General features: G+C 36.0%; 1 protein-coding gene across 1 annotated transcript in view; it reads right to left on the bottom strand.

The window, feature by feature from the left end:
* Positions 1-3774: 3774 nt before the first annotated feature.
* The window catches only part of tmem175 (transmembrane protein 175), a 45008-nt gene continuing 30579 nt past the window's right edge, over positions 3775-18203 (bottom strand). The window contains exons 8-10 of the mRNA XM_073065236.1: positions 10181-10259; positions 9658-9787; positions 3775-5442 (exon numbers count right to left, since the gene is read on the bottom strand). Coding sequence (XP_072921337.1) covers positions 4785-5442; positions 9658-9787; positions 10181-10259 — 867 coding nt within the window. The 3' untranslated portion in view covers positions 3775-4784. The remainder of the gene's footprint in view (positions 5443-9657; positions 9788-10180; positions 10260-18203) is intronic.

Below are 18203 nucleotides of genomic sequence, written 5' to 3'. Positions count from 1 at the left end.
TCATACTGAATGGCGGTGCAGGCTCAAAGGGCCGAATGGCCTACTCCTGCACCTATTTTCTATGTTTCTATGTTGAATTTCTGGGCCTACGCGAGTAGCTATTGCTTCACCAGTATTAAGACAGTACTGTTTCCAGAATGATATTTTAACAGGCTCATGATTCCATTACATTTCTTTTTACTGGAATGGAATAGCAGCTGGAGATGCAGCATCACAGGATCCTCATTGCTGCTTGAGTGATTTATTCCTTAGAGATTATTGCTCTTCATCTAAAGCAAAACAAGGCTGTCTCCAACACGTGATTTCAAGTAATGTACAGTAAGTTCCATTTCAATTTTTGACATGGACTTAGCTAATTAATGGTTCAAGAATCAAGATTGTTTAATGTAATTTCCATTACACAAGTGCAAAGGAGAACAAAATTATTATTACTCTTAATCCAACGCAGCACAAAAACACAATAAGAAAAAGGACACAATAAAAAAAACAATAAATATAAATACATTTCTTACATAGAGATTGATTGCATGTACCTACATAAAGTAACACCAGGCACAAGAGAGTCTGTACATCAGGTGACTCTGACAGGACATGATAAAGTAGTGGCGGTGGGTGGGGTGGGTTAGTGGGTAGAGGTGTTGATCAGCTTTACAGTTTGGGGAAAGTAAGTATTTTTGAGTCTGGTGGTTCTGGTATGGATGCTGCTTAGCCTCTTCTCTGGTGGAGTGGGACAAACAGTCCAGGAAGGAGGGTGTGTGGGATAAGAGCCCATGTATTACAAGAAAGATATTAGCATGGATAGAAGATTGGCTGACTGGCAGGAGGCAAAGAGTGGGAATACAGGGAGTCTTTTCTGATTGACTGCCAGTGTTTAGTGGTGTTCCGTAGGGATCGGTGTTGGGACTGCTTCTTTTTACATTATACGTTATTGATTTGGATGATGAAATTGATGGTTTTGTGGTCAAATTTGTGGATTAGATGAAGAAAGGTTGAGGGTCAGGTAGTGTTGAGGAAGCAAAGAGACTGCAGAAGGACGTAGACAGATTAGGAGAATGAGCAAAGAAGTGGCAGATGGAATACAGTATTGGAAAGTGTATGGTCATACACTTTGGTAGAAATAAAAGTATAGTCTATTTTCTAAATGGAGAGACAATTCAAAAATCTGAGGTGCAAAGGGACTTGGGAGTCCTCATGCAGTTGGTGGTGAGGAAGGTAAATGGAATGTTAACATCTGTTTTGAGAGGACTAAAATATAAAAATAATGCTGAGGCTTTACAAGGCATTGGTGAGGCACTTGGAGTATTGTGAGCAGTTCTGGGTGCCTTATCTAAGAAAAGATATGCTGATGTTGGAAAGGTTTCAGAGGAGGTCCACAAGAATGTTTTGGGTAAGAAACAATTATCATAGAGGAGAGTTTGATGGCTCTGTGCTTGTACACCTTGAGGGGAGGATCTCCCTGAACCTTTTAAATATTGAAAGGTGTAGATAGAGTAGATGTGGAGAGGATGTTTCCCATTGTGATGGAGTCTAGGACTAGAGGGCACAGCCTCAGATTAGAGGGGCGTCCATTTGGAACAGGGATGAGGAGGGATTTCTTTAGCCTGAGGGTAATGGATCTGTGGAATTCATTGCCAAAGGCAGCCGTGGTGGTCAGGTGTACTTAAGGCAGAGGTTGATAGGTTCTTGATTTGTCAGGGCATGAAAGTTTATGGAGAGAAGGCAAGAGAATGGGGTTGAGAGGGAAAATGGATCAGCCATGTTGATGAAATGGCAGAAGACTCGATGGGCCAAATGGGCTAATTCTGCTCCTATCTGTTTATGGTCTTATTTTTTTGTATACAATAATTTGAGTTAATATGGCATTATTAATGAAGCCAAATTTAATACAATGGGTTACAGTTAATTGGGCCATCGGTTAATCAGGGCAACCATCTAAGAACAAAAACTAAATTGAGAAAATAGCCAGGATTCCCTTCATTTATTTGGGACACTATGCCACTTAATTGGTGCAGGAGACTGTTGCTAGATTCTAACTAGTGTCAGTCACATGCACTTGGATGCTCATTAGACACGACTCCATGCTTAGTGAGATCCATTTTTAAACAGCATCAGGTGCCAGTGTTTGTGTTCAAAATATAGTAATTTTTGTCACCGATATGTTGGCAAGAAATAAGCAGCAAGACAATTCCTAACTATTTTGCTCACTGTGGATTCAAGCGTTCAGGCTTGAAGAGGCAAGAAATGGCTGGAAGTGGAAGGTCTTGCACAAACTTTCTTCATGTCAAGCCATGCAGCAAATTGCCACTGCTGTTAATTTTATTGTTTTTTTTGTGTTGAGTTAAAACTTCAAACATTGGTCAATCACTTATTTTAAATTACTATTGCAAAGTAATAACATTTCATGCAAAAACAAGGCTGAAGCACTGGCAGCCATCTTCAACTAAAAGTATCAATTGTAAATTCACTTTAGCCTCTATCACTACTGGTGTTACTGTTCAGCCAAATTGCTTGATAGAGTAAATCATCTGAAAAAATGGATGATGCACAGAGACAAGCAAGACTCTGCTCTGACAATATCTTAGCTGTGACATCAAAGATATGGTCTAGAATCAAGTACAATTCCATCCCAGCTACCTTCACATTGGGAAATGTAGCAGTTCAAGTAAGAAGCCCAGCACCAACTTCAACTGTGCTTACCCTATTAAGGAATTAAGGACAGTGTCCATGCTAGCATTTTTCCCATATTTATTTAAATATGATCTCCCAAACATGTGATCATTCAAAGCATCAGAAATTTGCCAACTCTTAATCATTACTGAATTTAGTCTTCATATTCTAGGTTCAAGATTGTCTAATGTCATTTCCAGTACAAGTGTAAAGGAGAATGAAATAATTGTTGCTCCTGATCCAATGCAGCACAAAAAAATCACAGTAAGACAACACAGTAATAAAAAACACAATAAAAATACATAACTTATATAGATAGATTGATCATATGCTAGGTCTAGGAGCGTCCCTACATAAGGTGACTCTGACAGGAAATGATAAAGTAGAGGTAATGGGCACTGTGGAGGGTTTAGTAACTGGAGCTGTTGATTAGGCTTGCTGCTTGGGGAAAGTAACTGTTTATTTTGAGCCTGGTGTGGATGCTACGAATCCTCCTTCCTGACAGGAGTGGGACAAACAGTCCATGTGCAGGATGGGTGGGATCCTTCATCATATTGCTGGCCTATTCCTGGCACCTTTCTGCATATATGTCCATAATGGTGGATAGCCTGGTGTTGGTGAAGCACAGGGGCAGTTTTGACTACCTATTGTAAAGCCTTTCTGTCCATCATAGAGCATTTTCCGTACTGTACAGTGAAGCAGCATGCTGGATGCTCTCTACTGTGCATCTGTAGAAGGATGAGAGTATAGATGTGCATTATGCAGCTCTCTTCAGCCTCCTCAGAAAGCAGAGGCATGAATTAGCCTTCCTGATTGGGTGGGATACGTCCTGGGACCATGAGAGGTTGTGCAGGGTGTGCCTTCTCAAGAGATTGTAACTACTCACAATTTCTACTGCTGTGCTGCTAATGTAAAGAAGAGTGTGAGTGGTGCGAGCTCTCCTGAAGTCTATAACCATCTCCTTTATCTTGTTGACATTGACGAAGAGGTTATTTGCCTGGCACCAGGCCTCGATCTCTTCCACCTCCTCTCTGTAGGCCGTCTCATGTGACAATCTCAATAAAGGACTATATCCAATTACTTTTGAAGGAAATGAAAACAACACTATATGATGAGCATAATTTATTTAAAGCCATAACTGTTCACTTACATTGTAGTCTTAAATTTCCAGATTCTAGAACAATCAGAACCTGACAATAAACACTACAAAAGTTCAACATGGACAAAGAATAAGATGACTATTTAACAACTGATAAATTTGAAGACTTCTAAGACAAAGGTTAAGAGGTACTGCAGAATTTTACATATTTCCATTCTACTATACAATGATTTTTCCCAGTTTATTCAAAATATTACTTCATGCTATAACTTATTTGTAGGCCTTTTATAATAACTGCTATAACAGCAAAATCAGTTATGCTGTTGGAGGTGATCATTTGAAATATAACAGATTCTGTGAAAAGGCATGAAGATGGAAGGACTTATCTGTGGAACATAAATCTGTTATTTCAGAAAATTATTGTCACAGGGTGAAGGAGTCTATCTGGAATGTTCTATACTTAAAAACATATCAATTGTTAAAACAACTTATTTCTTCAGTATTACTGACTTGCATACAGTAAAATTGTCACTGAGATAATATTGTAGTTGTTTTAGAAAAATGCAATATTAAAAAAATTGAAAATTGTTTCATGTTAAGCAAAAGGACAAAAATGAAACTTGACATAATACAGAAAATTGAAAATTGCACAGAAATATTGTTATGGTAATAATGACACTGAAACTACACCATTGCTGAATTATTAAAATCCTTTTTTTTTACACAAAATGGTGCATGTAAAATATTTAGACAAAAATTAGATACAAAATAAATAACATTATTTGGATATACAAGGAATGTAATTTTACAACATTTTTTATCATCTATGTTGCCACATAACTGTGTTATACAATGACATTTGAGTTTTAAAATTTCACTTTGAGTTTTGAGGTATTAACATGTTTTGTGAACAAAATAATGAGGGAAATTATTACCAAGTTCAAATATGTTTAAGAACATTTTCAACCAAATTAACATTTCCATGTTGTATGCACTGCAACACTGCTTTTCTTAATTCTCACTCACTCACAGAGACGGCACATTCTTCTTCCTCTTTCAACACTGATGTCCTTGGTTTTAATCGATTAAATAACCATTTCACAATAATTAGAGTAATTCGGACAATGATTCGTAAAAGAACAAATGCAAAGGGAACAACAATTTGCATCAAATGGAAAATTTGTGTGCTAAACCTACTTAAAATATATGTCAAGCAGAATGTAACAAATGCAACAGAAGGATAAAGTGAAAGCTTGGCAAACATAAATGTATGCTCTTTGCCTCCATAACGGATATGGCGATGCAAGGTTTCCTTTTCATTGTAAAGTGCTACAATCCATATTGCAAACTGAAAAAGACTTGCAAGAAAAATTATAACGCAATTAATTTGAATGGCCTCAATTTCATTGCGCGACTTGGCAGCAAATTCTTGAGTGAGCCTAAAGGCCAATGGAAGTCCACCAATGAAAGCGAGAGAGAGAGTATTCAGAAGGCCCATTAGTCTTGTTGTCTTAGTGATGTAGAGAAAGAGTGAATGATGCACAAACCAAAGAAGGCCAACAGTCACAAATGAACCAAAATATGCTAAAAATTCCGGACCATACTCACTAAGTGCCGCGAAGAGTTTACCATGGAACTTATCTGCAACTTCTTTAGATTCGGGAACATTGTCCTCACTGAAACAACAATGTGTCAATAATGTTACAAGAAAACTCAGTCCATTAGTGCCATGACCATCACTTTAGCTAATACATGAATTCACAGTTACTCTTTGCATTTATCATAAAAGATCTCCTTTCTTGCCAATAAAATTAAGAAAAGGCAGAAAAGGAAGAAGTAGAAATATAGATCTGAAAAGCTAACACATGACTTATTCACAAAATACTATGTTATGAGCCAATTTTAAAAGATAATGTGAAAAGTAGCAAAATAAATGAACTTAGAGATCAAGCTGGAATGAGAACATCGATGTAGCTAAAAGCTTTGCCATCACGGAAGGAAGACATGGTTCAGAAGGTCAGCATTAAAGCAATTCCATTGAGGAAAAGATGTACAAATACAAATACTTTATTGTTACCACACAATTGATACTAGAGCGTACAATCATCACAGTGATATTTGTTTCTGCACTTCGCGCTCCCTTAAGTACAAATCAAAGTAAAAATAATAAAAATTTAAATCATAAATCATAATTAGAAAATAGAAAAGGAAAAGTACGGTAGTGCAAGTTAGGTCCAGATATTTGGAAGGTATGGCCCAGATCCCGGTCAGGATCTGTTCAGCAGTCTGATCACAGTTGGAAAGAAGCTGTTCCCAAATCTGGCCGTATATATGTATAGCTTATGGATTGATTTATAGATCATGAGAGTTTTAAATTTGAGACATAAGAGACTGTAGATACTAGAATCTATCCCAAATTTAAAAAAAAAAAGCTGCTAGAAGAACTCAGTAGGTCAGGCAGCATTTCTGGAGTCAAAGGTTGGTTGATGTTGTGGATCAAGACTCTGCATCATGGCAGTGTGTAAAGGGAAGATAACCAGTATAACGAGGTGAGGGGAGGAGTGAAACTGGAGCTGGCAAGCCACTGGTAGATTCAGGTGAAGAGGGCAGTGGAGCGAGGTAGTCTATCAAATTCCATAATTTGTAACCCTTTATTACCTCCACTAATTGCCATCTAGCTTCTGTTGCTATTTCCACCCTTCCCTTCTTCATCAGCTACCCACCAGTCCCACCTTTCCTGTATCCATCTATCACTGAAGAGAAAATCTACAAATGCTGGAAATCTGAGCAACACACGTAAAATGTTGGAGGAACTCAGCAGGCCAGGCAGCATCTATGGAAAAGAGTAAACAGTCGATGTTTTGGGCCAAAATCCTTCTCCAGTCCTGCTGAAGGGTTTCTCCAGCATTTTGCGTGTGTTATTTCATCCATCACTTGCCAGTTCATGCCTCGTCCCAGTCAATCTTTTCACTAGCTACCTCCCCTTTACACACTAAGTCCTGATACAGGGTTTCCAACAGAATTGCTGACTATCCCACTGCCACAACAGATGCTGCCTGACCCACTGAGTCACTCAGCTACGTGTTTCTTGTTACAGTTTTAAATTTAATGGATTATATTAGGGAGTGAATACAGATCCACAGTGGGGAGAAATGAGAGATGCAAACCTCCTATGTGTTTTAAAATGCTGGAATGTGTAGTGGGTGGAGAGCAAATCACTTGAGTCTGAAAGATAACAATTTGTAAAAGAGTTACCTTACTATATAATTTAGACACCACTACTACTTAATAAATAGTCAGTCATGATTATACTTAATAGTGGAAAGATGAGGAGCAGCTTAGCCTATAAAATCATGACTCATCTAATACTGGCCTTGTCTTCAAATTCATTGGCACTGCCATTGCGGAATCCTACAATATTGATATCCTGACGGTGATCAATAAATCACAAACTCATTCAAATGCTGTGGCAACTGAGCCAGCTTCTTTCTCCACCACGAACTCTCCACTGAGTAATCAGATGTAGCTGCTACTGCACGCAAGGAGCTTGATGCTATCTACAAGTTGATCAGCACCCCTCCATTTAATACTTTATGCAAGCTTCCTGTGGCTACAGCCAGCATTACATATGGAATAGTTTATAGTAAACTGCCAACTGTCGTAGTACTTCTCAAACCTGCAGACTCAGACAACCATACAGACAAGAGCAGCAGGGATAACACTTGGCTCTCAAAATTCCATTATGAATTATCACAACTTGAATACGTCTTGCTTCTCCTCCATCCTCACTGCATAAAAATCCTGGATGTCTTAGCAATCAACATTATTGGGTTACCTTTTTCACACAAGTAGCAACTGTTCAAAGTTGGCTTCAACAACCACTGGGAAATGAACAGTAATCACTAAATAAAATCACTCTCTTCTCCTATAAAGCTCTCATTATTATACCACCCTTTCAAAATCATTAACCCACTTTTATTGAAACATTCCTTTCAGCTACGTTAAATATTAAATGGCAATGCTGATTTAATTGCAGGAAATACTTCTAAAAGCAATAAGGCCAGAATAATTCCAGGAAAAGGAAACTGAATACTGTACAGTTTCTTTAATTTAAATGTATATGTTTTGATTCCATGATCCTGGTTTACATAACAGTTGGATGTTTAATATTTCGATGTACCCACAAGAAGATTTTACTTCTGTTCTTTCTTTCTACCTTTGAAGCTTTGTTCACTTTCTACCTGTAGGATCAAACTAAGATTCCTCTAAAAATGTCTAATCAAGGTGGCTAATTCCCAAGATACCCTTGTTCATTATTGGCTGAACATGTATGACATACTTGTTAATGGTTAACTATTCTTTCTTGTCCTCAGACTAGTCGGTCACAAAGCCTCCCTGAATCACTGAGGCAATTTAACACTGCTACTCATCACATAATTCAAAATTGAAAGTAAATTTATTATCAAAGAACGTACATGTCACCATGTACAACCAGAAGATCCATTTTCTTGTGGGCATTCTCAGTAAATCCAACAACCATAACAATCGATGGACCACACCAACAGTGTGGACAACCAGTGTGCTAAAGACAACAAACAGTGCAAATATATAACAAAAAAAAACCAATAAATACTGAGAACATGAGACTAGGAGTCCTTGAAAGTGAGTCCATAGGTTATAGCAACAGTTCAGTGACGGGGCAAATAAAGTTGAGTGAAGTTATCCCCTTTGGTTCAAAAGCCTAACGGTTGAAGGGAATAACTGTTCCTGAATTTGGTTTGTATGGGTCCTGAGGCTCAGTTATAGAGTAGAATGTTATGAATTCTCTACTTTCGGATAGCTGTTCCTTAGCTCATAATACAATTGCTATTAATTGTCTATGATCTATTAAAATCCATGACTCTCAAAAAACAACTTTACCACATTTTAATTTTAAAGAGGGCTTAAAATATTATCAGTTATTAAACACAGCTAAAAAAGTAAAACAATGACTTTTTAAAATTTGACTGAATAGATCAGAATACTGCATGAGTAAATCACTATGTTAGATTATGGTCAATAATTCTCTGCAGAATCATTGCAAGAACAAATTCATGGCTCAGCATGTATTTGACTTCTACGGCTGAGTATTACCACATGGAAATTGGAGATGATCTGTTGTTCACATACCAGTGAATCTCATATCCTGTTCTGGTAATAATCTGGCATTACACTAAAAATGATCGACCTTAATTAAGAAAGCAAACGATTTGTTCGTGTTTATTATTTTTTGTTTAATTTCTAGTCGTTTTGAGCTTTTTAAAACAATTTTTTTGTTTTTAGTTCTAAAATACTTAATTTTATTTGACTTATTCTTAAGTGACTGACAGTCAGAGATATTTAAAAGCAGTTTAAAAGGCCTTTGACAGCTGTAAAATGTTGAAAGGCTACCAGGACATTCCAAAGCTGAGTTTCAGTATCCATCACCTGTGGCCTAGTTGCCACCATGACCCACTCTGGAATGACAAGGCAGCTAGGAATCCAAGTCACATGATATTACAAAGCCATAAATGGCTTATGCAGCTCTGGGAAAAGCACAGGAGTTTGGGAGGTGGGGGGGGGTGGAGTTGGTGGTTAGTGGGCAGGGTAAGCAGATCAGATTCAGAGCAATCCAGCCCACGGAAGGTGATAGCAAATGCAAAAGAGTACTTCAGTACCTTTTTCCTTCCATTTCTAATGAAATTGGGGTTAGCAATGTTAGGAATCACTGTTCAGTGTTAAATTTGGGTGATTAATCCGTTAAAGGTTTCTATAATATAGCAACACACCAGCAAAGAACCAGCTAAGAAAGTAAAATATGGTTAAGTGGTTGAAAACTCTAATGATGCACACAATGTAGATACATAGCTCACCATATATCTAAGATAAGAAGAGTTGCAACAATAGCATACACTCCATCACTAAAAGCTTCTACTCGCTCTTTGCTCAGCGGCTCATTCGGATGAAACGTGTAAAATAGCACTCTTTGTATTTCTTTTCGACCTTGGAAGGAAAACAAGATGCATAAACAAACTTTTTTAACATACTTTTTATTTTTGCCACAATGTATTTTTGCAATCTGAGTACTTAATCACAAATTCTTCATTAAAACTGATCTAAAATTTGTATTCCCTTGGCTTATGCTTGAACTATTGGCCTACTACTTCTTACCACAACACTATATTTCTCAAAAGAATGACAGCATTTTAGTTGTAAACTCTCCATGACTACTACATTGATTACCTTCTGACATTGACAAGAAACGGGAGGAATGGACAAGCAGCTTCTGGTTGCACTTCCTTAAAACTTCAGTTTCTAAATATGATTATAGAGCTATAAAAACACCAGGAATGCCAGAAACAGACTTTGCACGATCTTAACATTTCAAATACTCACCCTTTATTTTGTTTCCACACCACTGTGTAATCTGAGTAACGTACGGGAGAAAGATGACAAGTGCAAGCACTACATATGCCTGCGAAGAATAATGTTTCAATAATCAAATCAATGTGAGATCACACCACAATGCAGAAAAAGATACCTGTGGTAATTTAATTTACATGAGAAAAAACAAAGTTTAGTCATACAGCATAGAGGAGCTATTTAGCTCATTACACCACCTGGCCAATAAAATACAGCCTAGCTTGGAGGGATCCTATGGCACAAATTTCATCTGGGAAGCATGTCAGACTTAACTGGCAAGCTCTTACACTGTCTAAGTCTGCCTATTGTTTATCCTAATGTTCCTCACATAACATTCCTTTGGCATTTGGCTGTCTTGGCCTTGCATTTACCAAATATCAAAAAGATTGTTTGTGAGGACACAAGACTGTTTCTGAATATGCCTCTCACTTACAAGCACACATGTAAAGACTATTAAAAATGAAACACAGAAATATATGGAACCTTGCTTATTATTTCACCACAGGATCCTTGCCAGTGCTAAGCAGAACAATGTGCAAACACCACACAAACAGCAACAGATGACAGGATCAAATTCCTATGCCATACCAATTCATTGCGCACCATGATGACTATGCTGGCCAAAAGTATCACTTTAGATTCTGCAGGAAGCTTTTCCATCATAAGTTGGATAAAAGCAGATTTGTGGTTCACCACTGGATTTAATGAGTGTTAGCCACAGAACATGGTCAGTAGCCATTAACTGTGCAGGAAATCAATTTTCCTGTGTTTACATGCAGTTGTGCGAGAATCCCAAACGTATGTATATCTACAAGGGAATATGGCACCAGTGAACAATGCGACAAACTGCAATGTCCATCAGTTCATGAAACTATTTCGTTTATTTCTTCTTCTTTCAAATATGATTCTACTACTAAGCTGTGTGTGGTTGGAACCTGAGATTCACATTTTGATGGTTTGATTTTTTTGTCTGATTGAGTGATCTGGCACTCTGCTGTCTCTGAAGGAGTTTGGTGCAGACTGTGCAGAGTGGAGATGGAGTGTGAACCCATGATTGACTTTATTTCTCACTGATTAAAATGGTGAGCAAGATTGAAGTCAATGAGGATGAAAGCAGAAGGCAAGTGGGTGTTCAGCGTCATCAGCCAGTGTTTTACCAGTCTCTCTCTCTCCCTCTCACTCACTACCAGACGAAGATGCCTCATTTGATGGACTGGTCTCTTTCTCCATCTTGCTCGCTTCTGCCAGAGGAAGGTACTGTGTTTGACCAGTCTTTCTCTCTCTCTCTCGCTTGCTGCCGTGGAGGAAAGTGCTTGCATTTAACTGGTCTCACCCTCTCGCTCTTGCTCAGTGTCTCCAGAGAATGGTGCCAAAATCTTAGGTCTCCAGTTACTCCCTTTTTTATTGCAGCTTTGATTGTGGCAGACTGAGTCAATGAACAACACAACACTAAACTGAAATGAGCTGAACTAAACTGAACATTGTTAGACTGTTTCAAGGACTCTGTGGTTTGATGTTTTATATTCTGTGTTTGTTTGATAATTTTTTTGCCATCAGTGCAAATTGTTCTTTTTTTTTGCATATTGTGTGTTTGTTTTCTTTGAATGGGTTCCATGATATTTCTGTGTTTTGTGGCTGTCTGTGGGAATAAGAATCTAAGGGTTGTTTAATGCATACATATTTTGATAATAAATGTACTTTGAACTTTTGAAGTGAAAACAGTTCTTGTTTTAAATAAATTTTTAAATAGGTTACAGAAAGAAAAAAATTATCAACCCTTCCCCCCTCCCCTTAATCCCCCCCAACATATCCCTACAGAAAAAAAAGGAAGGGGGGAAGGAAGGAAGGAAGGAAGGAGGGAAGGAGGAAGGAAGGAGGGAGGGAGGGAGGAAGGAAGGAAGGAAGGAAGGAAGGCCTGGATATCGGAAGATCCCCACACGCTCCATGGAGTTCATAATAGCTTTAATTTGTATATTTATTTCTTTCCTCAGATAACCAATAATTTTATCTTCAGAGCACCTATATATTTAATCCTCTCTTTTGTAAATAAGGACACCAAATTTTCAGAAATATTTCATATTTATCTCTTAAATTATAAGTAATTTTTTCAAGTGGAATGCAGCTAAAAATTTCATTCTTCCAACGATCTATACTTAAGTATGAATCCGATTTCCAAGTAACTGCAATAGCCTTTTTGGCCACTGCCAATACAATTTTTATGAATTCTTTCTGATATTTATTCAATTTGGATTTCGATTTTATCCCTTCAATATCACCTAGTAAAAATAATGTTGGATTATGTGGAAATTGTATTCCAATAATTTGTTCCAGTAAAACTCTTAAATTTGTCCAAAAAGGTTGAATTTTAAAACAAGACCAAGTAGAGTGTAAAAACGTATCAATTTCTTGATTACATCAGAAGCATTGATCAGATAAATTCGGGTTTAATTTATTTATTTTTTGTGGTGTAATATATAAATGATGTAAAAAATTATATTGCACTAGTCTTAGCCGGACATTTTTTGTATTTGTCATACTGTCAAGACATAGTCTTGACCAATTTGTTCCTTCAATTTTAATATTCAAATCAGTTTCCCATTTTTGTCTTGACTTATGAATTCCTTGTTTAATTGCCTGCTTTTGAATCAAACTATACATACAAGAAATAATTTTTTTAATTTTTCCTTTTTGAATTAAAATTTCTATTTTCATTAGGTTTCGGCAATAACTTTGTTTGACCCAATTTATCTCTTAAATAAGCCCTTAATTGGAAATAACAAAAAAAGTGTTGTTTGATATTTTATATTCATTCTTTAATTGATCAAATGACATTAATATACCTCCTTCAAAACAATCTCCTATATATCTAATCCCTTTTTGAAACCAGTTGTATAAAAGTTGGTTACCATTGTAAAAGGAATAAGTTTATTTTGACTTAAAGGTCTTTTTGCTAATAAAGATTTCTTTATCTCATCATCAACATTTATCTTATTCCATAAATCAATCAAATGTTTTAATATAGGAGATTCTTTCTTTTCCCATATCCATTTAGATTCCCACTTAAATATAAAATCTTCTGGTATGTTTTCTCCTATTTTATCTACTTCTATTCTAATCCATGCCGGTTTATCTTCATCAAAAAAAGATGCAATAAATCTAAGTTGATTTGCTTTATAATAATTTTTAAAGTTTGGAATTTGTAACCCTCCTAGGTCAAATTTCCATGTCAATTTTTCCAACGATATTCTTGACATCTTACCTTTCCAAAGGAACTTCTTCACACATTTATTTAACTCTTGAAAAAACTTCTGCGGTAATTGTATTGGTAGTGTTAGGAATAAATATTGTAATCTAGGGAATACATTCATTTTTACAGCATTTACTCTGCCTACTAATGTTATTGGTAACATCATCTATTTATCAAGATCTTCTTGAATTTTTTTCAATAATGGTAAATAATTTAATTTATATAAATTCTTTATATCATTATCAACTCTTAAACCTAAATATTTTATACCATTTATCGGCCATCTAAATTGAGTTATTAATTGACATTGACTATAATCTCCTTTAGTAAGGGGTAGAATTTCACTTTTATCCCAATTTATTTTGTAGCCTGATGTTTTCCCATATTCTTCCAATCTAGAAGATAATTTACGCAGCGAATACAATGGGTTTGTTAAATAAAGCAAAACATCGTCAGCAAATTAATTAATCTTATATTCCTCCTGGTTAACTCTGAAACCCATAATATCTGGGTCTGTTCTAATTAATTCAGCTAATGGTTCTATCGCCAACACAAAGCAGGTGATAATGGACAACCTTGTCTAGTTGACCTTGTTAACTGAAATGATGTTGAAATTTGACCATTTGTCATTACTTTAGCTTTGGGATTAGTATTTAAGGTTTTAATCCATTTTATAAAAGATTTTCCTAACCCATACTTTTCCAGTACCTTAAATAAAAAATCCCATTCCAATCTATCAAATGCTTTTTCTGTATCCAAAGCAACTCCCACACTCATTTCCTCCCTCTTTTGTGCCAGATGAATTATACTAAGTAATCGAGTTACATTATCTGCCGATTGTCTATTTTTGATAAATCCTGTTTGATCCATATGTATTAATTTTGGTAAGTATTTAGATAATCTATTAGATAAAATTTTTGCTATTATTTTATAGTCGGTGTTCAACAAAGAAATAGGTCTATATGATGTTGGCTTTAAAAGATCTCTGTCTTTTTTTGGCAATACTATTAAAATAGCTGTCGAAAAAGATTCTGGAAGTTTATGCATTCTTTCCGCTTGGCGTCTTAACTCCATAAAAGGAGGAATTAGTAAATCTTTAAACTTTTTGTAAAATTCAGGCAGAAAACCATCTACTCCTGGGGATTTATTACTCTGAAGTGATCCTAGAGCTTCTTTGACCTCTTTTAATGTAAAAGGCATATCTAATCCCTTCTGTTCTTCTGAACTCAATTTTGGAAGAATTATTTGAGATAAAAACCTTTCTATCTCAACATTATCATTTTGTGATTCTGATTGATACAGTTCAGAATAAAAATTCTTTAAAATTTCATTAATTTCTAAAGGTTTATAAGTAATTTTATTTACACTTGTTCTAATTGCATTTATCGTTTTGGAAGTCTAGTCTGTTTTTAACTGCCAAGCAAGAACCTTGTGTGATCTTTTACCTAGTTTGTAATATCTCTGTTTAGTTCTCATAATTGCTTTTTCTGTTCGGTATGTCTGAAGTGTATTATATTGTAACTTCTTGTTAACAAGTTGTCTTCTTTTTTCTTCTGTCATATATCTTTGAGATTCTTTTTCTAATTTTGTAATCTCTTTCTCCAATTGATCTGTTTCTACTATATATTCCTTCTTAATTTTAGAAGTATAACTTATTATCTGACCTCTCAAATATGCCTTCATTGCTTCCCATACTATAAATTTATCATCAACTGAATGTAAATTTGTATCTAAAAAAAACTGAATCTGCTTGTTCATGCAATCACAAAAATCTTGACATTTTACTAATATTGAATTAAATCTCCATCTGTAAATCGATTCCTCTTTATCCATCATTATCATTGACATTATCAAAGGGGAATGATCTGTCAATATTCTTGCTTTATATTCCATATTTTTCACTCTGTCTTGAATATTCATTGATAATAGAAAAAAATGAATAATCTCTTTCTTTTGGATTAATTCTTCTCCATATATCAATCAAATTTAAATCTTTCATCAATGTTAAAGTTAATTTTGCTACTTTTGATTTTGTAACAACCTTTGTTGATCTATCTAAAACTGGGTCTAAACAAAAATTAAAATCTCCACCTATTAATATTTTGTCATATGCATCAGCCAAATTCAAAAAGGCCTCTTGTATCAATTTTACATCATTTTCATTTGGTGCATAAATATTCATAAGAGTCCATAGTTCTGAAAAAATTTGACAATGTATAATTATATATCTCCCCACAGAATCAATTAATACATTTTGTAATTTAATTGGTAAAGTTTTATTAACCAAAATTGCAACTCCCCTCGCCTTTGAGTTAAATGAAGCTGCGATAACATTTCCGACCCAATCTCTCTTTAATTTCTGATATTCTATCTCTGTTAAGTGTGTTTCTTGTAAAAAAGCTACATTTATTTTCATTTTCTTAATATATGTTAAAATTCTTTTTCTTTTCACCGGTCCATTAAGCCCATTAACATTAAAACTTTAAAAATTCAGTAAATTAGACATTATTTTTAACAGGATTACTCCAATCTATAATAATACCTAATCTTTCAACTTTCATAGTACCTTGGGGAATCTTTTTAAAATTCTTCATGTTGCTATGTGTCTCACCCCCCCCCCACCCCCCCGATTGTCCAGGCAAAAAAAGGTAAAAGAGAAATAGATTATAAAGAAAAAAATAACAACTTTTCCCAATTAATAAAGAAGCACAAGAACTAATATTTTGTGATCTCCCTTTTAAAGTAGTCCATAATCAATTTACTTATCTTGGAATTACAGTCACAAGGAAGTTTAAAGATCTCTTTCGTGAAAACTTTGTCAATCTTTCATATGCTATAAAACAGAGTCTGGTACAATGGTCACCTCTATCTATGTCTTTGGTAGGTCGTATTAATGTTGCTAAAATGTATGTTCTCCCCAAATTTTTATACTTATTTCAATCTATCCCAATTTTTATTCCTAAATCTTTTTTTGATTCCTTAGACTCTATTATTTTGTCATATCTGTGGCAGAATAAGCGCTCTAGAATTAATAAAATCCACCTCCAAAAATCTAAAAAAGAGGGTGGCATGGCTTTACCTAACTTTCGCTTATATTACTGGGCAGCTAATATACGTTGTGCTACCTTCTGGTCTTTCTTCCACGGCCAACCCGAGGGCCCTAACTGGGTGGCAATGGAGTTGAGCTCCACTAAAGAATTATCTATCTCTGCACTCCCTAGTAGTCTGCCCAGATCAATAGCTAATCCTCTTGTTAGACACACTTTGCGTATATGGGCTCAGTTCAGGAAATGCTATGGTTTCCAGGGGTTTTCCGTTTCTAGTCCTGTCGCACATAATCACCTTTTTTTACCTACTACGTACGATTCAGCATTCCATGTTTGGTATAGGAAGGGCATTATACATTTTGAAGATCTTTTCATTGATAATCGTTTTGCTTCTTTTCAGCAGCTCTGTTAAGTTCAACCTGCCTAACGCTCATTTTTTCAGATATCTCCAAATCCGACACTTTATTGCTCCTTTAATTCCTAACTTTCCTGAAATGCCTGCGAAAAATGCTATGGACCTATTTCTCTCCATTAATCCAATAGGTAAAGGTTTAATATCAATTATCCGAGATAAACTAGCAGCCTTACGACGGGCCCCTGTGGATAAAATTAAAATGGCCTGGGAGCAGGATTTAAATATCTCCTTATCCGAGGAGACCTGGGACTCAGTTCTCAAATCGGTTAACTCAACCTCACTTTGTGCTCGCCATTGCCTTTTACAGTTTAAGATTGTTCATAGAGCCCATATGTCTAAAACTAAACTATCTCGATTCTACCCTGGCATTAGTCCACTCTGTGATAAATGCAAGAGGGGCGTGGCCTCTCTCATCCATATGTACTGGTTCTGTCCTAGCTTGGAGAAATTCTGGAAAGATGTCTTCACTACATTATAGGGTATTCTGAATCAGCACCTAGAACCTAACCCCTTAATTGCTCTGTTCGGTTTTTGGGGCGAGACAGATTTATGTCTGGGTCCGACCAAATGCCGAATACTATCCTTTGCCTCTCTCCTGGCTAGACGCTTGATCCTCCTTAGATGGAGAGATGTTGCCCCGCCCACTCATGCGCAATGGCTTAACGACATTATGGCCTGCTTGGACCTCGAAAAAATTCATTATTCAGTTCTTAATTCGGATCTAAAGTTCCATAAGGTCTGGGGATCTTTTATCGAGTACTTTCAGAACCTTCCTCTTGACTAGGGTTTTTTTTTTCTTTTCGGTCCCTTGCTTTCAGCTCCCTTTTTTTTCTGGTAGTAGGCATTATTATCCTCTGTTGCTAAGTGTATTCACAGACTGGGAGTTTGACTGTCCTGACTTATACTCTCTATATTGTGTTGTGGTCGGTCTGGAGTTGTTGTTTTTTTTCTTGTGTTGTGGGGCTTGGGGAGGACACTAAGCTTACTTGTCTTTAATTTAGGTGCTTGTTTGTTAAATTCTCTTCCTTTGTAGCATATTGTTATTGTATGCTTAATTTTGCACTGTATTAATGCTCCTCATTGGGATTTGGGGTTTTTAATTTGTAAAATGTTTTGAAAAACTAATAAAAAAAATTTTAAAAAAAGAAAAAATAACAAAATACCCCCTTACTAATGCTGTGAATGAAAAAAACACAACATTACCCCCCTCCGTTGTACGGGTTATGGCAATTGCCATGATTACACACGTGAATCCCGTAGCAATCGATCTGAAGTTCCCCCAGCTCC

This window comes from Hemitrygon akajei, chromosome 13 (assembly GCF_048418815.1).
Source record: "Hemitrygon akajei chromosome 13, sHemAka1.3, whole genome shotgun sequence".
NCBI classification, from domain to species: Eukaryota; Metazoa; Chordata; class Chondrichthyes; order Myliobatiformes; family Dasyatidae; genus Hemitrygon; species Hemitrygon akajei.
The sequence above is the reverse complement of the archived record's forward strand: the minus strand, read 5'-3'. Positions and strand labels throughout refer to the sequence as shown.